The 24,517-nt window shown below is 30.8% G+C and overlaps 2 protein-coding genes across 2 annotated transcripts; both read left to right on the top strand.

Annotated features, from left to right (window-relative positions):
• Positions 1-3,479: 3,479 nt before the first annotated feature.
• On the top strand, positions 3,480-10,189 carry LOC102593215 (NADP-dependent glyceraldehyde-3-phosphate dehydrogenase). Its single transcript, XM_006343605.2, has 10 exons — positions 3,480-3,747; positions 4,880-5,073; positions 5,568-5,696; positions 6,585-6,704; positions 7,111-7,247; positions 7,581-7,736; positions 8,052-8,430; positions 8,722-8,838; positions 8,933-9,042; positions 9,954-10,189. Exons 1-10 carry the CDS (start codon positions 3,603-3,605, stop codon positions 9,961-9,963), a joined length of 1,497 nt encoding a protein of 498 aa, XP_006343667.1. The 5' UTR covers positions 3,480-3,602; the 3' UTR covers positions 9,964-10,189.
• A 9,357-nt stretch (positions 10,190-19,546) lies between these two features.
• LOC102592871 (transcription factor bHLH66) lies at positions 19,547-24,295 on the top strand. The gene is made up of 8 exons (XM_006343604.2): positions 19,547-19,650; positions 19,737-20,304; positions 20,387-20,479; positions 20,569-20,739; positions 20,851-20,916; positions 22,283-22,348; positions 22,509-22,577; positions 23,851-24,295. The coding sequence occupies exons 2-8, from the start codon at positions 19,750-19,752 to the stop codon at positions 24,163-24,165; spliced, it is 1,335 nt and encodes a 444-aa protein (XP_006343666.1). The 5' UTR covers positions 19,547-19,650; positions 19,737-19,749; the 3' UTR covers positions 24,166-24,295.
• Positions 24,296-24,517: the final 222 nt, after the last annotated feature.

The following is a 24,517-nucleotide window of genomic DNA, read 5'->3' as shown; positions in this document are numbered from 1 at the left end:
ATGTTATTTTTCCTTTGTAATTCCACGGTTTGCTAACGTTGACATATATTTGTTCAAGCTTGAAAAAAATATTTATTAAATTTTTTGATAAATAAATTTTGAGATTTAAAAATTGTGTTTTGGACATACATTTCAATTGATTTTCTTGAAAAAATTTTTGTGAGAAGTGAAAAGTCCTAAAATGACATTTATTTAATTGTGGAATTTATATTTACATGATATAAAAATAATAATTTATTTTGCCATGCCAATACTTTTTTTAATGATAAAGTTGATTGAGTGATTTTATTGATAGAAAGGTCAAGTTTAGTGATTTTAATGAAACAAAACAAAGTTCAGTGACTTTGCTAGATAAATTCTCAAAGTTGAGTGATATTTTGAGATATTAACTCGTTATAATTATACCCTTTGATATATAAAGTTCTTCGCTAGGGTGTAGTTTCATACTTTTACTTCTCACTATATTAATTTTTTTAGTAATTCTATAATGTGCGAGTGTCATCTTTGAGTAAGCTGCAATCTACCAACTCATAATATGAATGGTTCATTTGGGTTGTTAATTTGTTTCTAAGTAATTTTCATTGAAGAAATTATGTGAAATCTTAATGGTTAAGCTGATAACCAAATTAATATTGATCGATAACCAATAAATCAATATTTAACAATTTAATATCGGTTTTATATGATAAATATCTATGTTTAATTTTATTCGTTTAAAAAAGAATAATATCTTTCTAGGCAAAACTCTTCTATTTCAAATTTAGTATTTTGCTTTAATGTCATGTATTTATAGTCATAAAAATGACACATTCCATCTTCAATGGCTCGAACCAAACTTTTTGATTCAAAGTGAAGAAATCTTATTCATTCCATCACAACTCTTGATAGTCACTGCTAGTGCATATTGTTAAAACTTTTATGTTTTTGTTTTCCATATGGTGTATGACTATATTGCTCGGACTCTTCAAGAATATTGATACGAGCGTGTTGATTTCTCCAGGATTAGTGCATTTTTGGAGGACCCAAACGAATACGACATTAATATTGAAGAGTTCGAGCAACATTTGTATCTGATACCTGCTTTGAGCCCCAAATCAATCCAAATTCGCGTTAAAAACTTCCAATTTTAAAGGTAAAAGCTCCTTATCAAAGACAATTTCATATCTAAGATTCGAAGTTAAAACTCCTCTGGTAAATTATATGTCAAAATGATAGTAGTAAGATTTTAAAGGGGTGTGGTCACTTTGTCTTGTTTGTTATAGACAACCAACTCATGTTTTTATCACCAAACTGACAGGTTCCAACTCAACAATTTTGATGGGCCTCATTTGTGTGGTCCTAAAATAATTTTAGCCATGCTCTTTGAAGTCATTGTAATTTGTGATGGGCTCACCTACCCCTTAACTACATTTGTGGTTCTCCAAAGCCTTAGGATTTGAAAACAAAAGCATATGAGCCACAAAGTCATCAAACACTCTATATATGGTCCAAAATGTGTCCCTTTCTTGTATACACTTTCCCTCTCCTTGATATATTTGGAGATTTACTTAAAAATACCAACCACAACAAATTCAGTATAATTCAAGAGGCGAAGTTTGAAGATGGTAAAATGTTTGCAGATCTTATTCCTATTTTGAGAAGGTAGAGAGGTTGTTTTTGATAAACCCTCGACCATATAGTTGGGGATTATTACACGATTTGCAAATAAATAAATAAAGAAGTTCATCTAAGGCAGAGATAGAATTTGAAGTTTATGAGTTCTGAATTTGTCAATAAATTCATAAGTCGTCTTAGTTATTGGTTTTACAATTACATATATATATTAAGTAAAAATTACCGAACTTTAGAATTCATGATATCTCCATTATTTACACTCCTTTTTTTTGCCCCCTACCTTCTTTACCTGATCCATCACTTTCAACCAGCTAATTTGTAAGCACATTAAGTTCCCATATGTTCTAATTAGTTTTGCTATTATAATCAACAATGATGCCTCCCACGTTAGTTTAATTTATTATATCGAGTCTAATAGTTTTTTACTCCATTGGTGATCTTGAAATTTCATGTTAATTATAAAATAAAAGTGTATGATGAAATAGTTAAAATCCCTTCAATTGTAATTGGATATTTGACCATATTCAAACCTCAAAATATGACTTGAAGTTTCCCTAACAATAGATCAACTAAGGAAGGTTCATTCATTTACACCCACTGTTTTTGCAAAAATCTATATTGCAAATGGAGGAAAAAGATAAGAGGAAGCTGCTTTAGACTGTGGATAGAACCAAATGCCCATACTTAGGTATGGATTTATTTGAATGATTGAAAGATATAGAAGCGGAACTAGAATTTGAAGTATATAAATTCAAAAATATTGTCATTTTAAATTATTGAAGTAATCTACATATATTTAGTAAATTTCTTAAGATAAATATAGGATTTGGATGAATATTACTGAATTCGATTTAATTCGTAAACTATACTCTAGCTCCGCTCGGAAGGATGAGATGTGTACATTTTTGCTATCCTTATGACATAATTCTAACTTCCAACTTCCTTGGGGCTGCTGACATTTTTAGAAGCTCAATCTTCTGTACATTATCTAATATCCTTTTCCAATTCAAGAAACAACAACTTGTTTATGGAAAGCCCATTCTTATTTTAATTATATCTAACCACCCTTGCTGACATATGATCATAGCTGATATTGTTTCTGTCTCAATTTATGTGATGATTTTTGAAAATTTGTAATTAGTTAAATAAATGTTTTTAAAATTCGTAATGTAAAATAAGTCATAAATATTTGTATAGTTATAATTAAATTATTTCTTTATAGGTAAAATGGTAAATATAGAGCTAATATATATTAGTAAATGCTAATATATGTATATATATAGAGAGAGAGTTAATATATATTAGTAGTCGATAAGAAGTTTTGTTTATGGGGAGATTTTTCTCAATATGTTTATATTTTTCAATATTAGTTTTATTTTATGTAGCCCGTTTGGTCAAATCATATGTTTTTAGTATGTTATTATTTCTCGTTTGATTTATCGACTATATAATTTGCAATTGTAAGCTTTTACATGACGTCTGATCACTTTCGAACCCAACACATATCTGTATAATCTCTCTCACACATAAATTTTGAGAAAAATAAAATATAAGTAGATCTTATAATTTTCACATTGGAGAGATGGATCGATTGTTTCTGAAATACCTTCCGCTTAAGTAGATGACAAATTATAAATAATACTTATATATGTAAACAAATAATTATTAAAGGTATGCGAGTTTTACAAGTGGACCGTTCAAAAAGAAACGTGTCTTTCAACTAACTTTTAATTTCTAACTACTTAGATCACAATGGCAATATCGTAAATACCCTCCATAAACAATGTCAAATTCAAAATTAAAATCCATGTCTCAAAATTGTTCAATACTAGTAAATGTGGCTCATCTTTCTCCACCAAATTTATATTTATAGAACTCACACTTTCACTCTCACTCACACTAAATTCACCCAAAAAAAAATCCACCATTTTCTCTTCTTATCCTTTTTTTTTAATTATTGTGAAAAAAATTAAAATTTTGGTGTAAAAATGGCTGGAAATGGAGTATTTGCAGAAATAATTGATGGAGAAGTGTACAAATATTATTGTGAAGGAGAATGGAGAAAATCAGCTTCTGGAAAATCTGTTGCTATTATTAATCCCACTACAAGAAAAACACAATACAAAGTTCAAGGTATGTTTTTTTTTTTATAGAAAAAAATAATTCAAGGTTGATGTTTGTTTGAGATTTTTCTTTGATGAATTTTGTGTCATATGTTTATGGGGTGAAGGGGAGCGTTGACGTAACTAGTAAAGTTGTTTCTGTGTTACATAGCATGGATCAAGTTGCGTATAATAGACTCTTATAGTTTTATCTTTTCTTGGAGCTATGTATAGCAGGAGTTTAGTGCATCAAATTGTTTGGATTGCTTTAGAATTTGTTGTAGTGTACGGGGCAAAACCAAGATTTTAACTTTATAAGTTCTGAATTTTAGAATGACGACTTCTAGTGGTAATAACTGGAAAAATGTTATGTATACATAATTAATGAATTTTCTGGCATATGTTTCTGGGGTTCCTTGAATTTTGTGCAAAGTGCTTTGGAATTTGTTGTACTAGTTGAGTCAAACTTCAACTTTATGAATTCTGCATTTTAGAATGATGACTTCAAGTGTTAATAATTAAGTTCTGAATGTAATGTTTGCACGGCGACCATAGCTGACTTTTGCCTCCGCAGGGATGGAACTAAACTTCTGCTTATGGAGCAGAAACCATAGTTTTGACCCAAACCATGTATTTATGTTTAAAAAGACCATTTAATATGTATAAATAATCTATTTAGAACGTCTATTTTAAAATTCAGAACCATAAACTCAAAATTGTAGCTTCGACTTTGATTGCATTTAATACTTTCAGACTTAAGTGTTCTGTTTTCTTGTAGAATTTTATGATCATTGGTCACATTGGGAGGTGGGAAACAGCCAAGAAATCCCAATACTAGATTCTCTTAATTTATTTTTTGTCTATTCACAATTTTAGTTATATATACATTGATAGTGTAAAAATAATTACACCATCATCAGTGTAATTTAACCTATTATAACATGTTACTTAACATTTTAGTCTGTCGTAGGTAAATGTCACCGATAAGTGACTTGATTGTGTAAAATTACCGAGTCAGTAAATAGAACGTAAACTCTTTACCAACACATTGGTAAAATTTCTTGATTTTGCATCCAGGTACTTTTGCTTGTATTGTATTATTTGGTCTACGTACTAGAATTGATAACATTCGAGATTTGTTGTTCTTTTTTTTTTTGGTTCAGCATGTACACAAGAAGAGGTGAACAAAGTAATGGAAATTGCAAAAGCAGCACAAAAATCATGGGCTAAAACACCACTATGGAAAAGAGCAGAGTTACTTCATAAGGCAGCTGCAATTTTGAAAGAACACAAAGCCCCTATTGCTGAATGCCTTGTTAAAGAAATTGCAAAACCAGCTAAAGATGCTGTCACCGAGGTACTTCGTTGTCGATTAACAAAAAGAAGAATTTAAGTTATATACACTGAATGAGTCCTATGTTGCTCGGACTAGTCTGGAAATGTCGCCTGGTGTGTGTCGGATCCTCCAAAAGTAGTGCATTTTTTGGACGATCCGACATAGGAGCGGCAACATTTTTGGAAATTCCGAGCAACATATACATTGACCTATGTTACTCCGACTCTCCAAAAATTCCTCTGGATATGTGTCGGATCCTTCAAAAGTAGTGCACTTTTGGACAATCAGACACATGTGCGGCAACATTTTTGGAGAGTCCAAGCAACATAGATGCTGATGGTGTAAAAATCTTGGATCTATTACTGATGTTTAACTAGTGATCGATACCATGTGGTAGCCATGTTTGTCTATTATTATGTTGTAAGTACATAGAACTTAAAACTTATAAAATACTGTATGGATTCTAAAAAAAATTAATTGCTTTATCGGCTGATAACGTTGTGAATTTGATGAAGGTTGTGCGGTCTGGAGATCTGGTTTCTTACACTGCTGAAGAAGGAGTTAGAATTCTAGGGGAGGGTAAGTTCTTGGTATCTGATAGTTTCCCTGGAAATGAAAGGACCAAATACTGTCTAACATCCAAGGTACATTTCTTGACTAATCGATTTAACATCGCTTTATTATAATGTCATTTAGTATAAAGTATCATCAATTTGCGTTAGCTGTCAAAGGATCAAGATATTTTAATGACTTTGTCTACAACTTCAGTAGTTTCATTTCATTGTTTTGCAAAGCATGTTGTCTTTATACGTATATCAAAACGTTGGATCGATGAGCTTGGCCTATAAAGAATATGCTTAGGGAATATTACTAGACTTATTAAAGTTGGAACTTCAGATAATAGGATGAAGACAAGTTTGAGGAAACCAAAGAGATGATCCCCCGTCCCAATCAATGTGTTGCACTTTGAGTGGGCACGGAGTTCAAGAAAGGAACAAAAGTCGTTTTTAAACGAACCATATATATTTGTGTGGTTGTAATCATAAAATGAAAGTTTAAAGTTCATTTCTATTAAATATAGAAACATATCATTCTTTCTGGACAAACTAAAAAGAGAAGTGTTTATCACATACATTGGGACAGATAGAGGGAGTATTCAACATTCAGTTTGTCTTTTCACGAGTGAAGCCATCACCTTTAAGGCTTTAAAGATCTTCTGTCAAGACAAATGTTTTTTGTTTGTCTATTTAAAAGGAAGGCAACATAAACCGATTTCAAGTTAGACGAGGTTGTGAAGACATTTTTTTACCTGAATCTGTACTAGTCCAAAGATAAATCGAAAAAAATAAATAGATGAAAATGTAGAAACTCATAACATCAGCCTATAACCACTCAATGTCTCATATTATCTGTAAATTTTCCGTTATCAGTACCAAATACAGATTGGAACTCATGTTTCATACTTAAAATGTTGATATTAATTTTATTGGTAATATACTGATGATTATGACCTACACGTCCGTGGACTACAGATACCGTTGGGTGTGATTCTAGCCATTCCTCCTTTCAACTATCCGGTCAATCTTGCCGTCTCCAAGATTGCTCCTGCACTGATTGCTGGAAACTCTTTAGTCCTCAAGCCTCCAACTCAGGTTACTTCACTAAAATTTGATCTCAAATTAGCTATATTACAATGTATCAAATTCTTACAATATAGTTTCTCCGATTTATCAATAGTATTCTATATGATGATGACACATATCCTTTCCCTTTTTTGTTACAACGTTACTTTACTGCTAAAGGAGCTCTATAAATGGATAATATTAACATCATTTAACTTCGAGAAAAAATTTGCTAATAGTGCTCTAACCACTTTTTCAAGTAAAATTTTGTCCCTTGCAAAACTTCAAACATATTTTCAAGTAATTCACGTCCAAACACAACTTCAATTCCAAATACCTGTTTTCAACTTAACTTCAGATGCTATGTCTTTTTTTCCCAAGTATTACCAAATTCATGTTCAAACGTCTACTTACTTCAAATGATCATTCGTAACAGGGTGCTGTGGCTGCCCTGCATATGGTGCATTGCTTCCACTTAGCTGGATTCCCTAAAGGCCTTATCAGTTGTGTGACCGGAAAAGGTTCTGAAATCGGAGATTTTCTCACTATGCATCCTGGAGTAAACTGTATAAGGTACTCCCTCTGTTTCAATTTGTTTGTCTGGTTTTGACTTGAAACGGAATTTCCTTTAATCTTGTGGTCTTAAACATGCTACGTGAAAAGTTGGAATTAAAGAGTTGTCAAAAAGGGAAAGAAATGTTCATTTTTAAACAGACTAAAAAGAAAAGTAAGACAAACAAATTAAACAATCGGGAATATATTCTATCTCATTGTTGCATTTGTTCGATTTATGTTTTTTCTTAGACTGCAACCAAAACACTAAAAGAGTAAACAAGTTCCTTAGTCTCGTTCTTGATATTTGTGTATCCACACATAACCGTACACTTGTCTTTCTTGTTTTATCAGCTTCACTGGTGGAGACACCGGTGTTGCAATCTCGAAGAAAGCAGGAATGGTCCCTCTACAAATGGAGCTGGGAGGAAAGGACGCTTGTATCGTGCTCGAGGATGCTGATTTAGATTTGGCTGCTGGAAACATTGTGAAAGGAGGATTTTCTTACAGGTGTGTGAATTTTATTTTCATTATCAAAACAGAACATGTTAGTGTTTTTCCTTAACAATCATGTTGTCGGAACTGCATTGGTATAAGGCGATCAAAACGAATGTATGCATTTTATGAAATCGACATAATAGTAGGCTTTTCTAATGAAATACTCACTTCATGGATTGCCTGATTTATTATCACTCACACATGATCACATTTCTGTCCGTGTGCTCGATGAACTTCTCTTTAATCCATTAATCATCGAGATATGAGTGTGATGTAGAGTTCATAATTACACGTATAATATGACGATATCCTTCATGTCTATCACAGTGGTCAAAGATGCACAGCCGTTAAGGTCGTGTTGGTGATGGAATCCGTTGCTGACACTCTTGTTGAGAAGGTAAATGCCAAAGTGGCAAAGTTAACAGTTGGGCCACCCGAAGATAATTGTGATATCACTCCAGTTGTCTCCGAGTCATCTGCGAATTTCATCGAGGGGTTGGTCATGGACGCAAAGGAGAAAGATGCAACATTTTGCCAGCCATACAAGAGAGAAGGCAACCTTATCTGGCCCTTGTTGTTAGACAATGTTAGGCCAGACATGAGAATCGCTTGGGAAGAACCATTTGGTCCAGTTTTGCCCGTTATTCGGATCAACTCAGTCGAAGAAGGAATTCACCACTGCAATGCTAGCAATTTCGGTCTGCAGGTACTTCTTTCTCTCCATCTATCACAAGAAAAAAGTTAGTCGTTTTTCGGTTGGAAGAATTAGAAAGAGATAATCTCCGCATAACTAATGTAACGTTTGATTCATATAGTAAATAATACTCACATTACGTTATGCAAGAACCTAACATAACATTCAACGTGTAGGTTATTCACCCTTCCGTCCTTTCATTATTATTCACTGCGTAAACAATTCCTATACGACATAACTAGCACGTGAACCAAACGACTCCCTAGTATACTCTGAGGCTGATAAATTTGACTCAAACTACAGGGTTGTGTGTTCACCAAAGACATCAACAAAGCAATACTGATCAGTGATGCAATGGAAACCGGAACCGTTCAGATTAACTCAGCTCCAGCTCGTGGACCGGATCATTTTCCATTCCAGGTAATTAAACTCCGTTTTCAACATCAAATTACATAATCTTGATAATCTTCGCGATAATTTCGTAGTAATTAAGGTGATTAATTTTGTTTAACAGGGTATTAAGGACAGTGGAATTGGATCACAAGGGATTACTAACAGTATTAACATGATGACTAAAGTGAAGACCACTGTGATCAATTTGCCAACCCCTTCTTATACTATGGGGTAAATTAATCATTATTTGCTTTAGAAATTTGACAATAATAATTAAGAATCTATGTTGTAGATGTTAATGAGTTGAAACCAATTATTGTTCATTTCTTCCTTTGAGCTTATGAAGATTAATGTTGGTGGATTAATATTAGCATTATTCTAGCAGTTTCTTGTTCTTCGATTATTGTTATTAGCTAGCTGTTGTTTCTTGTGCTTCATTTATCGCTTTATTCGGCTTTGTATGGTATAATATGCTTCCTCTATTCTTTGTTATGTCTTATTTGCTATGCCTTGTTTTACCTCTGTATTGTCTTTTACAAACTCCCTTTGTCATGTGTTACTTAAGTTGAGGGTCTCTCAGAAACAATTTGTCTATCTTCATGAGATAGAGGTAAGGTCGGTGTACACTTCACCCTTTCCAGATCCCACTTGTGAGAATACACATGGTATGTTGTTGAAGATTAATATTGGTATTTGGTGGACGAGATGATTGACATAGAGAAATCGAGTTAAATATTTGTTTTTGGATTCTGTACGTGTTACTTGAGCTGAAGGTCCATTAGAAATAGTCTCTAGCTCTATCTCACATGATAGGGATAAGATTGCGTACATATCGCCCTTTCATATTCTACTCGTGGGATAACACTGAATATGTTGTTGTTGTTTCAATTCCAGCATGTTTGTTTTCTAATTAGTTACACTCTTTAAAGAAATGACATGACATTATTCAAAATTATAAAATTTCATGTCTGGTCAAACTAAGACACATAAAACGATATGGAGTGATATTTTTGAAAAGTTCCCAACTTTCACTAGTCAATTTCTTTTGTGCTTACTTATTTCAAAATTTCTTTTTCCTTTTTTCCTTCAAGAACATATTTTTCATGTTTCTTAACTTTGTTTTACTGTTTTAATTATCACAGAAAATTATGAGACATTTTGACAACCAAATGAAGCTGTGGAAATAAAAGCAAATAAAGCTTTCCTTCTTTATTTATTGAGAAGGTCCTCCCTGTACTGCTCTAATTGGGCTTCTTACTTGGGCCTGTTTGTGGGCTGTTTTATTGGTTTTGTGCATTCAAAGCAAATACAGTTTTCTTTTCATGTAAGGGCATTGAAAATTTTAAAGTTTGATCATACTTATACTTTCGAGTGTTCACATCAAATCAAATTATTTAATCATAAAAGTTAAAATAAAAAACAAGAATATATACGTCTTGCTTTTATTGATTTGGTGTGAACACTTGCAAAGAAAAAAAAACATAATTAAATATTGCCTCTCCTTCACTTTTTGGTGGGATACTCTTTTCTTTTTTGACCTTCCTCAATGAAAATTGTAATTTCCGTCATGGATAATAATCTAAAGGTTGAACTTGTCAAGGTAAATTCTTTATCCACATCTCTATAAAAGTGTACATATCTACTTAAAATTCTGAATCTGTTCACATCAACTACCTCTATTATCATCGACCTTCACAACCTGCCGCTCTTAGCTACCTCTACTACTAAACTTTAGTTTTTCTTTTTTTCTCATTTGATGTTTGATAGTTATTTTGGAATTCGATTAATCTAAATTAAGTCTAGAGATCGGAGGTAAAGATTGTTTGTTAAACCTAATTTATATAGTATAATGTTGTTAGGCGTACAAGTTGAAAACAAGTTCTTTTTATTAGAATAATAAATCTGACATGAGTGCACTTACTCCTAATTCCATTGGTTCCCTGGTAATACTAATATATTACTCCCAATTTATTACTTAGTTTAAAGAGAAGCCATTTCTTTTCTTAATTTAATCCTTGTATTTTTATTCAAGAATAACACAATAATGTATAAAGCAAATAAAGGTTCATCTCCTAATACTACCTACTTCTAATATGTAGCTGGTCTCAAGTTTAATTTAATTAAATCTTATATATATTTAATACACAAAAAGAAAGTGTATTAATAATTTAATTTAATACACTTATCTAATACTGCATGCATATTATAAATTATTAATTCTTGGTGGATTGCAAAATATATAATTTAATTTTACTAGTTATCTTTTGTGTCATCCTATCTTGTAAAATTAATAATTAATAAGAGTTGCTAAGAGTTGACTCAAATATTTTATTAGTTATTGTGAAAAAAAAAGTTTAATTTTCTTTACACTTTGCCATTCTACTCCAATAGTTATTATTACTATAATATTATTCTTGTACTGTTTGTTGTGATGATCTTCAACATTCCACTAGAATAATTTTTGTTTCCCAATTGACTTTTAACTTTTTCATACTTTGATCTTTCTTGTTTCTTTTCCTCTAATGTAGGGTTATATCCCTATTTGGATCTACACTATTTATTCCCTATCACCAATTATCCAACTTGTTTTAGCATGGAGGACAATGTATATTCTTAGAAAGTACTTATTTTTTAAAGTTCGAAAAATATTTATATAAAATTTAGATAAACATTATAAAGATGGGATGGTAGGGTTCAGATCAAATTGGGGTCGGTGTGTGAGAGGTGTGGGTGCAACCCGGGGGTAGGGGTACAGGGATGGTGGATTGGGACAGGTGGTATGATTAGGGTGGGGGTAGGGGAGGGATGGGGTAGGCGTGAGAGGCGAGGGCTTATCAAAAAATATGTATATATAATTTAAATAAACACTATGAAGACGGAGTGATAAGGTTCGGGTCGAGTTGGGGTGTGTGTGAGGTGTAGGTGAAATTCAGGGGGTAGGGGTATGGCGTGGTGGATTGGGCCGGACAAGATTCATAATATGTTTTCCTTCCATACCAAACACACCTTTAAAGTTATTTCTTTTTCTTAATTATTTCTTTGATGATTTATTATATGAGTTACATATGAAAGAGTCTTGATTTCATTTGTATTTAGGCATCAAATAATTATGTATATTGATTAAAGTTAGAAGCATCAATAATTTAAAATCAAAAGAGAAAATAATTAAGTATAATACACTACTTATTCAACTAGAACTTTCTTAATTTTTTGATCACTAGTACCATCTTTGTCATATAATTTTGAGAATCAAGAATCTTTGAAGAATTAAAGTATATGTGAGAAGTATTTAAGTAGCTACCAAAACCTTATTTTAATTTTAGAAGGGGCAATAATTAAATTAAGGAAAAATAATAATTAAAATTAAAGTGTACAATGGGATTGGGTTGAGGTGTAAAGTAGTCTCTCAATTGAAAAATTAAAGAGAAAAATAAGGTTAATTTAATTTGTTGATAGGTACAAGACAAAGACAGATACCTACAACTTAAGCAGATACGTAGCTTTTTAATTTAATTAAAGGAAAAAATGTAATTAATTTCTTGATTAATCTTGGTTAAGCATATTTTGACCTTCAATCACTTTATGTTCCTATTAAGGGCATACTAGTCTTTTTAGGTTAATTGTTACTATCTTACTTTTATTACACCAATCACAGTAAAAATTATCCGCGCATGATATTTACATCAATGTATTTATGTGTTTCTACATTAACTTTTCTCATTTCAGGCATGAATAATTCCCCCATCTGTCAACTTCTATTTTGGGCCTTGACTAATCCATCACGCCTCAATTTTCCCTTTAGAGGTAGAGTATTTCCTACGAAACATAATTTCAATTATAAATTTAAACCGAAAACCTCTGGTCAGTTAAGATCGGAGGAGTACTTATCTATCCGCAACAAACTTTGGTGATAAAATCATCCTCAATTCACCATAAGCAACTATTTTAGTCTTGAACCATGTCCCAAATACTGTTGAAAAGCACAAGTTTTATTCTCATAACACTTCGATAATTTGAGGGGAGCCTTGGAACAATGATAAAATTATCTTTGATTTATAGGTCACAAAATTAAATCATGAAATCAACCATAAATATTTGCATCAAGATATATTACGTACCTACATCACATCTCATAAGAGTGTTGCACTTCCCCAACCCTATGTAAATCCACGATATTTAACTTAATGCATTGAACTGTCCTTTTTTTTTTTGTTAATATTGTTTAGTCACATCATTGATACTACAATTGGTTCTTTTCTTTGTAGAGATTCCTAAGCATAACTTTGATTTACACATACTCGTCTAATCAATTATGGTAATGTTAGAACATGTAGGGTTTATGAAAGAAGATATTTCATGTCTTTAAATTTTCTTTTGAAATGGCATGTCAACCTAACAATATTTTTTACTTGGTTTGGCTAGAATTAGGAAAACATTATTTCATTATTGTAGTTTAATCGCCTCTCGTACAAGTATCTAAAGTTCATTTTGTCCAAATTAATGTCATTTACTTTTTTAAGTTTTATTAAAGTGATTATGTCTAATGAAGATGTTGGCTAATCCTAAAGACAATTCTCTTACTGTGATATGATATTATTTGTTTTGAATTAAATTAAATTTGTATAATCTTTTTAAAATAAACAAACAATTATACACTAGGCTAATTGGAAATTAACGTGTGTCACCCACATCATTCGAATAGTTATGGGCTTGTGGCCACCAACTAGTCTACATGCTTCTATTTTACAAGCTAAGTCCATCTTCAAGCTACGGGTAAAGATGGTAAATTTGTCTCACAAATGAAATAAGTTGGGGTCCATGTCATCATTCAACCATCTACTCATTCCGTCAAACCCTTTGCTATGATATTTTAGGCTTAAAATATTTTTAAATGATATGCTATTATTTATTTTGAGTCAAAACTAAAGCACTGTTTTTTAAGGAGTTTGTATTTCTAAAGAAAATATTTTTCAATTTTTTTGTCCAATCAAATACGAGAAAATAGGAAAATAATTTTTAAAAAATATTTTCCAAACATACCCTTAGTGTAATTTTACAAGTGAAGTTTAGATAGAATGATATGTATGTGGTTTTTTTCCTAACTTGAAAAGGTGAAGAAACTGTTTCAATAGACTGTCGCCTGAAGTAAAACATATCAAAATCAAATGAAAATCTTAGTGCATGGACAATTCAAATAAAAATGTCAAAAGATAACATCTTACAAATAGAAAATATGTCTCCAAAGTCGTGGGATGTGCATGGACATTTTTATTGAATTTTGTGTTTCCAACAACATGTAACAATTGAACATTCTTTAGACATCAATGCAATGTTCTTTAAAAATGCAAAATAAAATTTTAAACACAAACAATATGGTTTATTATTGTATTATTTTACAGGCTATTTATTTTCATTTTCTTGTTGATCTTTCCCATGATATATATTACATTATAATGCATTGTGATTTGCCAATTGACAGATAATATAAGAAATTGATTTCCTAAAAAATTTAATCTAATTGATTTTTTTCTTAATATATGATCAGCATAAGATATGGATCTTTAAGTTTTGCCTCAAGTGGTCCTTAATTTGTACTTAATTGTAGTACATATATACGATAAAAAGTTTGCTGAGATATATATTTCATATTTCTTCACATTAATTAGAAATTTCAAATTTTAATTTACGGATTGAGAGTTTGGACAAATCTAGAGTTGCGTATTGAATTATCTAAACTTAATTTTTGACATAATTACAAATTTAATGAATCTACTCAATACAAATTCGAAGTACTCAGATCGGTGAATATAATTCTAATATTGTATATATGGTGAAATATGTAACATTATAGTATATATTTTGTCGCAACTTGCAGAATCAAGAAGTAATTTCTTTTTATATGCTTAAGTTTTGATATACAAAATTATCCTTATAATAATGAAGGGAGTAAATATCCAATAAACTAGTTGAGGTGTGTTTAAACTAATTCGAATAGACAAACTATATATATATATATATATATATTCTCCTCCCCCATTGAGCATTTATTATCTTGGAGTCCTCAATATATTTTAACAGAATTATAACAATAGTAAATATTTGCCTTTGCTTTCTAGTCCCAACTCAAACATTTGCCTTCCCAATAATGACTTCATTCTTGCTATTTGTTTTTAGTACTATAATGCTACGTTTAGTACACATTTTTTAACTCCATAATGGTAATAATCAACCAAATAAAATTGTGAAGTATATTAGGTCAAAAGTAGAGGGCTTAGATTGTAATATTAAATTTTGTTGATCACATCATGATCATATAGTGTTGAAGATATGATCAAATAAATAAAAGTATGTTTTTCTAATAGGTTAAGTTTTTATATGAGACGACGATCAAACATATCAACGTGGTATCAAAATAAATAGAGATCACATGTTTGATTGCCAAAAAAAAGTTTTCATGTGCTTGACTCATAAAAAAAAAGAAGAATCAAGCTTATTAGTGTGTGATTGACAACTTGTTTCATTACATATCATGATGTATCGTATCGCATCGTATCAAATCATATCATGTTGTACAATATTATTTTGATAAATACACATTTAGAAAATTACATCATTTTATATCGTTTCATAATGCAACACACCAACAATATGAATAATAGTGGGTAAAATAGGTTTATTAAATAGTAAGGGCAAAATGAGAAAAAAAAAGGATAATAGCGACGTCACACCAGATAAATTGTTAAATAACGTGACCATTTTAATCGTTATTCAATAATAGATTTAAATGATACGATAACATTTAAGTAACAACAAAACATACATTATATTTAATATAACAATACAATATAATACAATAAGTAATTAATAACCATCCAAATAGGTTTTGAGGTATGATATATTATATATATATATATATATATTATTAATTAGGGATCTCTAGTTTGAGCATTTGTGAATAAGATTCTCTACGATGGCAATGTGAGAATTCTATATAATCATTTCTCGATGTACATAACAATTAAATAAAGTGATATATATAGTTTAATCATTTGAGCTTTTATATGACTTTTTTTGGCAACTTTTTAGATGACACTTATAAATCATACTTTAATAAGAACCTTATAAGATTAATTTCTTTCTCTAGTGAACCAACCCACAACCTGCCCCATTAATGATGACCTATATATACATGTTGTGTTTAGGAATTCCAGCTGCCATTTTTTATAAGATTAAAAATTATCTGTTTGTAGGAAGGCCGACAAAAGAACCATAATTTAAGAATTAAATAGACAAACGTTGTAATTTTAATTAGTAACACAATATTGACTTATCATTTATCATTAACTAGAGGTATTAGGTTCGAGTCATTTTAGATATGAAAATTATTTTTATTAGGGAGTGTTATAACTTACGCTCTTTAATGTGTGATTTTCTGGCGTCAATTCAAATCTAGTCAGATTTTTATTAGGGAGTGTTATGACTTACGCCCTTTAATGTGTGACTTTCTGGCGTCAATTCAAATCTAGTCAGATTTTGCCTCTAGTTATGCTCTCTAATGTGAAACTTAATCAGGTTCCAATATGAATATCGAACTGACTGAAAATTTTAAAAAAACACAATATTGCCTTAATGATTCCTTAATCCAATACATCTTACTTACTTGATGTTTGTGTACATGTATAGACTATAGAGCCATGTTCATTGTACTGAGATCTTCAAAGACAAAACGAATCATATCAAAAGCTTGATGTATGAGAAGATTTATTATTAGTTGTTTATAATTATCTTTTTTTATAGATATATAATTATGTATATATATTTATTTATTTTAGTTTTGACATACTAACAGGTTATCATCAAAGGTGGAATCAAAATTTGAAATTACGTTTTCTAAATTAAATTGTAATTGAATTCATAGCAATTCATTTTATATAATTACAAGATTTTCATAATACTGTCTTAGCAAAATTCTTCTTCATCTCAATTTATAATGAGAAAAATGATCATTTTTGTAGTAAAAGTAGAAAGTATAAGTTTCATAAGTGGTATTCTCCATTGATTGTGTTCCTTCCATCCTTAACACTCCTTAATTATCTTCACTATTACCACCATAGCCCCCATCCTCATCATAGGAACTTACTTATTTTTCCGAAAAATAGCTTTTCGTCATATCGAACAGTACACTCTTAACGAAGGTCTTAAACATAATCATTCAAATCACAATCATTACGTTCATTTGTTTTTTTGAGTAAACAACATAAATTTCATTAGCTTAGAAACTAATTATCTCCATTTTCATGAATTTGCATATTACCACTCCTACCATAATTCGCACCTTGGATATACATATCTGGCACGTCTAGATGTATCTACATATAATTAAGTGTGACCAAATAAGAAATGTAACGTTTAAGACATAAATTTAGGAATATATCTATTGTATCACAACTCCTAAAAATTTGAAATCCTTCTAATTTTTTCGAGCATCAACAAACTTTACACTTCTTCTTGATTGTAAATTTTTGTGTATCTGATCTATTCACTTTGTGTATCTGAACTGCTTTTTATGTATATGATGATATAACTTTTTCTATGTATTTGATATATTCTTAATGATTAGATGTATCTAATATGTTCATTATGTGTGTTTGAATTGTTCTTCTATATATCTGATATTGTTTCTTTTATGCATTTGTCATGTATTTATCAATTAGATGTATCTGATTTGTTCATTATGTGTATCTGAACAATTCTTTAATGAATCTGATATAGTTTCTTTTATGTATCTAATATGTACTTAATGATTAGAATTATCCGATATTTTTACTTTGTGTACCTAATCCGTTTTTATTATGTATATGATATCGTTTATTCTATGTATTTGATAAAACTTACCTCAAAATCGACGAACACAAAGAAGCTTTTAGGCTACTTATAGTTAGTTAAGTTTATCCTTTGTTATACTATATGATTATTTATAACCCTGTTGGTAAGAAATTTATCATATATACCCTATTTTTAATAGAAATCCACCATGACATTTTAAAATCCTATGTGGCCCGACATTTTGATGAGGTGGATGTCACGTGGCATGCCACCTCAACAATATTTTTTTCTTTTTTTTAAGACCAAACACATATACAACCCCTCTAACTTTCCCTCATTTTTTCATTTTGGCACTCCAACTTAGCCTTGTTCTATTTTAATCCTTAAACTCCATTTTTTTTTTATATATGTACCATTTTAACATGAAATACTATTGTTATGATTTCTTTATTTTTATATATATTCTTCAATTGCAACTTCTTATTTTAAATCGACATGTGTCAGATAATTTTAGTTAAAAAAAAAAAATTAACAAAAACTAATTCTTTTTAAAAAATAATATTTTCTGTTTAAGAGTTTTATGTATTTTTATGTGAAAAATAACAGACGAAATTGTGTTGGTTTTCTTTCTTAAAAGTCACCGACAATCTAACAAATTAAAGTCAGTCGAGTTTTAACATTTTTTAGTAGTGTTATTAGCAATGAACAAGAGTCTTTTTACTCGTATTGAAGATGAGTGTTTTTATTCGTATTGATTTATCTTAAAATAAAAAGTGAGTATTTGCGTTAAATTTAGATAGCCTAGATGATAAGAAATAATAAATAAGTAATGTTATATAATTTAATTGAATGTTTAAGAAAGAAAATCAAAGAACTTTCGTCAATTTACTTTCATGCAAAAATACAGAGAAATCTCAAAAAATAATATTATTGTTTGAAAATTTTTATGTTCGTTCGCGAATGTTTAATTTTTTTACGAAAATTAACAAATACACGTCTATTTTTTGAAAATAAAAAATTGCAATTGAAGAACATAAATAAATAAAAAAATATAAAAATAAAGAAATCATAAAAATAGTATTTCATGTTAAAATGGTACATATATAAAAAAAATGGAGTTTAAGGGTTAAAATGGAACAAGCCTAAGTTGGAGTGCCAAAATGAAAAATGAGGGGAAGTTAGAGGGGTTGTATATGTGTTTGGCCTTTTTTTAATGAATACATTTATTAATAATTTAATTTATCTATTTTACCCTTTGTCTTCTTTTTTTACTTTTTTAAAAACATGATTTTTTTTTAAAATTTATGTAACAATTTTCTATGAAAAAATAAATATTATTTTTACTATTCAAAATATAAAACTGAAAAAAATACTAATTGAGTATATAAGTTATCACGTCCTATATAATAAAATAATTGAGCATATAAGAGGTTAATATTTGAATAATAATCTAAACTTTAGTATTTATTTTTACAAGTAAAAATAATAGATAACAATTTCTGACCAAAAAAAAAAAATAGATAACAATAACTTTAAATATATTTTAATGTAGATAATACAAAAATATTAATAAAATTATCTATTTATATTGTAAATATATATTTTTAAAAATATTTTAATATTGATAGTAAAAAAACATTTAAAAATATTAATATTAGCGAATAAGAGAGAACTAAAACATAGTTACCAAGAAAGATAGAAGTAAGGTCTATTACGATATTACGTCCAACCCTCCTTTAAAAAAATTGACTCGTGAAATTATATCGAATATGTCATCGTTGTTGTATTGGGAAGTGTGAGCAAGAAAAATGTGTGTGTGTGTTGGGGTGTGTGTTGGGGTGGGGAGGGGGGGGGTGTTGGAGATCAACACAAATAAATTACCTATATAAACAACATTCCAAAAGCATTACTTATAATTCATTCATTTCTTCTATCTTTCTCTCTTCGCCTTTTAGAACCAAACTTTCACACACAAAGCTACTGAAGAAAAAATTTCTCTCTGCAAAATCTCAGGTACAGAAGTGAATTAAATTCTCTGAGTATTTTCTGTTGATTTATGTTTTTCTGTGTGATTTTAATTGAACCATTTTTGTTTACAGAGAAGAAAAAAAAATGCAAGCCATGAATTCACTTCTAAGTCAACAACAGCAGTCACAGATGTCACTGCAAGACCTTCAAAATGGAGGAAATGGCGGTTCTACCGGTGGTGTTGGTGGTTTAGGTCAACACAATATGGGTAACTTTCACTTTGATCCGACGTCGTCTCACGACGATTTTCTCGAACAGATTCTCTCTTCTGTTCCTTCTTCTTCTCCTTGGCCTGACCTTTCCAAATCCTGGGACCCACATCACCATCTCTCATCGCCGCCGCATAACCCTAGCTCCGGCGAAGATCAACCTCCTTCTAATCCACTTCACTCACAGTTCCATTACGACGACCAAGCTTCTTCTCTACTAGCTTCAAAGCTCCGTCAGCATCAAATCACTGGCGGCGGCGCGGCTGCAGCTGCTAAAGCACTTATGCTACAACAGCAGCTTTTGCTTTCTAGAACACTCGCCGGGAATGGACTCAGGTCTCCTAATGGAGCTTCCGGCGATAACGGCCTCCTTTCCCTACCTCTAAACCTCAGTAATAATGGTGACCAAAACGACGGCGTCGCTAACCCGGTGAGTTTCGTTTTTTCATATTTATGACTAATTTAACACTTTTCTAACAATTATTAACGATTAATTACGCCATTAAATACAGGCTAATGACAATTCCGTTCAAGCTCTTTTCAATGGATTCACCGGATCTCTTGGTCAAACCTCCAATCAACCTCAACATTTTCATCATCCTCAGGTTCATCCACACACATTTTACACGCATATATATATACAAACTCGTTAGAAACTAGCAATAACTAATACAATATTTTCAATTTATTTCAGGGAGGATCGATGCAATCGCAGAGTTTCGGAGCTCCGGCGATGAACCAAACGCCGGCAGCAAGTGGTTCAGTTGGTGGTGGTGGAGGTTCAACGCCGGCAGCACAACCAAAACAACAACGAGTTAGAGCTCGTAGAGGACAAGCTACTGATCCTCACAGCATCGCTGAAAGAGTACGTTTAATTACAGTTTTGCCACCCCTTTCTTCTTCTTCAGTTTTTTTTTTTTTAATTCTGATTTTCCGAATTTTCTGCGTTTCTGTTGCGAATGAAAATGGTGGGCAGTTACGTAGGGAGAGAATTGCAGAGAGAATGAAGGCTTTACAGGAGCTGGTACCCAATGCCAATAAGGTAATTTCATACTAAATTACTCGCGGTCTATTCATTTCTACTCGTTCATTATATTTTAATATAAAACACTCATATTAATTTGATGAATACGGTAAATTGAATTAAATCTAGAGTAATTATTGTAATTTAAATCATTAATTAGCTGATCTTAACTTTGATTAAATTATCATTAGTTTCATAAATTAGAAAATTAATTATTTTTATAATTATAAATTGTAACTGCTTTTCGTCCCATGTGATTGATGGATATAATAATCTTCTTCAATTGGACACGTGTCGTGAAAATAAGGCGAGTAGATGTTTATTTGTATACTTGAGAGTGTGGAGGAGAATGTGTATTGTTGTTTCTTTCCGTGCGTACTTGAAAATGAAAACTAGAAAAGAGATTCTCCCGGGGATCGTAATCCTATTGATAGTTACTCATCTAATACTTTTCAACATTTGTTAATGCGTGATTCATATTACTATAGCACAATTTAAACTTTGGGGTCCTTTGGTGGGAAATAAATTATTATATCATGTGTATGAGATAAATAATGCAAGAACTATCTAATACCTCCAAGTAAACGTGGTATATTATTTTATCTTAAAATTATTATACTTTATACATAATACCGAATGACTAGTCCAATTACTTTTTATTCTAATTAAACATGAGAACATATGAAAAAGTATTATGATTAGATATTGCTAGTTCAAATTGTAAATGTTTTAGCAATTCGTAGAATTTATTAAATAGTTAAATTAACCACATTAAGTATATCAGCCTTAATAGGAATGAGTTTGAGATTCTACGACTTATTGATGTTAATGCATATAACTAAATGAGGTGACATATTTTATATTAGTAACTTATTAAAATAGAAGGTACTTTAGAATAGTTTTTTTCAAAAATTGAATTTGAAGCATTTAATAGAAACACTTAATAAAGTGTTCAGGTGGTCAATTAAAACAAACGGTAGCGTATAAATTGACATCGAAGATAATACAATCATGAGGATTGTGGTGGGGATGGTAAAGTAATATTCTATTTTTAGTTAGAAGTTTTAAGTAGGTCTCTAAAAATTATTTTTGATAGGGAGAGTTTTATATATTTTCTAGTAGAGTTTTTTGACACGAATCTACATTAATCGACCCAAAGTGAACATGGGAAACCAAGAAAAAGTATTGTTGTTTACTTATTGTGTGTTGACATAAGAAATATGTTGTGTTTTAAATTGATTTATAGAAAGAAAGTTAATGTGAAATAGTGAATAGTCAGAGTTATTTTTTATTATTCAAAGTGAAAGAGATGAAGTGAATATAATGGAGTTTAAATAAATGGAATAGTAACGTGATAGTGTTTGTTGGTTTTATGGAATGACAGACAGACAAGGCTTCAATGCTGGATGAGATCATCGACTATGTCAAATTCTTACAGCTCCAAGTCAAAGTACTTTACTCCTTCCTACTCTCTCTTTTTCTTCATTTTTATATTGGAAAAAAGATGCTTCCTTGTTGACAATTTGGATGGCAAAATAGTGATCTTTTAAAATTACTTTCTGTCATTTTCATGGTGTTTGTGTTTCATTTTTTCCTCCGTGTGAACTCAGGTTTTGAGTATGAGTAGATTGGGTGGTGCTGCAGCTGTTGCTCCCTTAGTTGCTGATATGTCCTCTGAGGTACACTATCTTCTTCAATTTTCATTTGCTTTCACATCTAACCATTGAAATATTAAAATTCAACATTGGTATCATTATCTTATACTGCTTCCATCCCAAAATAAGTTGTTTCTAATATTGTCAAAATGCTTTTAAAATTGACTAATCAAGCCTATCAATATAAGCACTTGTAACAAAACAAGCATATTTTGAAAGTTTGTCTAAATAGATCAGTATTAGTTAATGTGAATAAAAATTCTTTAATTTATCACCTTAATCTTTAATTTTATACAAACTGTTGATAAGCTTAGCATGAAATCATGTATAGAGAAGGTGAAAATACAAAAGAAACAAAAAAGGTGTGAGAGAGTATCATATCATGCTGTTTTTTGACAGAAAAAGTAATGACCAATATATGGTGGACAGTAGATAATGCCTATAGAGTGTTCTATTTATAGGAAAAAGATCATAAGGTACTACTTTACTAGTTATAAAAGGGCCGCATTGGTACAATTTTTGAACCAAAAAAACCAATAGCTCATCCTCCATAAAATGTCTCTCTCAAAATAGTGTGTCAGCATAATGCGACAAAAACATAAAGTATCACGCGTGCCTACTTATGTTCCCTCACCCTCAACCCTTTTCCCCACCCTACCTAAACACCCCCTCAAGGCCTCAACCACCATAGTATTTTATTTTTAGAGAAAAAATAGTGAAACATTCCTATATTTAATGTGAATTATTAATAGTTTTAAAATACTCTTTTACTTGATTAATTGCATTTAAATATATTCAATCTTGCAATATGAGTAAAATACATTCCTAAATTTTTGCCAAGTTTAGGAGTCTTCTTACCACTTCTCTCGACTTTTTATTAATAATCTCATGCTCCCATAAAAGTTTGAGACTACTAGCTAAGTTACGTGGTAGATCGAGGATGTAGGTTAATTTAATTGGTCAAGTAGAGAGATATTTTTAATGCTGTTAATAGTTCGGGGGTAAAACTAATGCGAAATTACTAATAGTTCTAAAAACATTTGTTTACAACTGTAAATTGTCTAGGGGTGTTTTCAACTCTTCTCACGACTTTTTATTAATAGTTCCATTCTACATGAATTTGAGACCACTGGCTATATTATGTGATAGATTGGAGGTATATTTAAATTTAGATGATGATGTTTTTGAATACTCTTCTCTTTTATTTACCTTAACTATATATACGCACACCATTATGAAGTAAAATGGAGAATTGGATGATGCATAAAACATTTTATATAAGTACGATTGGATACAGGGAAGAGGTGAAGGAAATGTTGGGAGGGGAGGTAACGGAACGGCGGCGTCATCTTCTAACAGCGAGACAATGACGGTAACGGAGCACCAAGTAGCTAAATTAATGGAGGAAGATATGGGATCGGCTATGCAGTATCTGCAAGGAAAAGGCTTATGCTTAATGCCTATATCCTTAGCTACAGCCATTTCTACTTCCACCAGAATCCCACTACTTTCCCCCGAAGCAACTTCTCCTACCTTATCGGCTTTGACTGTTCAGTCAGCCACCATAGGTAACGCCGCCGGAAAAGACGCCACTTCTCTATCTGAACCTTAAAACTCTCAACTCTTATTAACAGTTAAAAAAACCAGTTCCCCTCAACGGCTCAGAAGAGAAACATAAACGACGCCGTATTTGGGTAGACTTTGTTTTAAGTAAAAGCTTTAACTTAAGCTAACAAAAGGAACTCCCTCTCATGTTACTTCTTAATTAATGATCATCTTTTTTTCTTTTTCTGTTTCTCTTTTAATTAAGTACTTTTACTTGGAACAGTATTATATATATATATGTAATCATGATGTTATGATGATATAGTGGATGATTATGAATAATTAAATTGATACAAACCAAGAAAAAAAAGATTGAATTACTCCTACTTTGTATCTCTCAATTTATACTATTACTCAGT

This window comes from Solanum tuberosum, unplaced genomic scaffold (assembly GCF_000226075.1).
Source record: "Solanum tuberosum cultivar DM 1-3 516 R44 unplaced genomic scaffold, SolTub_3.0 scf00047, whole genome shotgun sequence".
NCBI lineage: Eukaryota > Viridiplantae > Streptophyta > Magnoliopsida > Solanales > Solanaceae > Solanum > Solanum tuberosum.
Note: the sequence above shows the minus strand (reverse complement) of the source record. Positions and strands in the feature narration are given on the sequence as shown.

Coding starts and splice junctions, on each gene's coding strand:
- LOC102592871 (XM_006343604.2), top strand. CDS start 19,750: ATGCAAGCCATGAATTCACTTCTAAGTCAACAACAGCAGTCACAGATG. Junction 20,480..20,568: donor AACATTTTCATCATCCTCAG/GTTCATCCACAC, acceptor AATTTATTTCAG/GGAGGATCGATGCAATCGCA. Junction 20,917..22,282: donor TGGTACCCAATGCCAATAAG/GTAATTTCATAC, acceptor ATGGAATGACAG/ACAGACAAGGCTTCAATGCT.
- LOC102593215 (XM_006343605.2), top strand. CDS start 3,603: ATGGCTGGAAATGGAGTATTTGCAGAAATAATTGATGGAGAAGTGTAC. Junction 5,074..5,567: donor CTAAAGATGCTGTCACCGAG/GTACTTCGTTGT, acceptor AATTTGATGAAG/GTTGTGCGGTCTGGAGATCT. Junction 7,248..7,580: donor CCTGGAGTAAACTGTATAAG/GTACTCCCTCTG, acceptor TTGTTTTATCAG/CTTCACTGGTGGAGACACCG.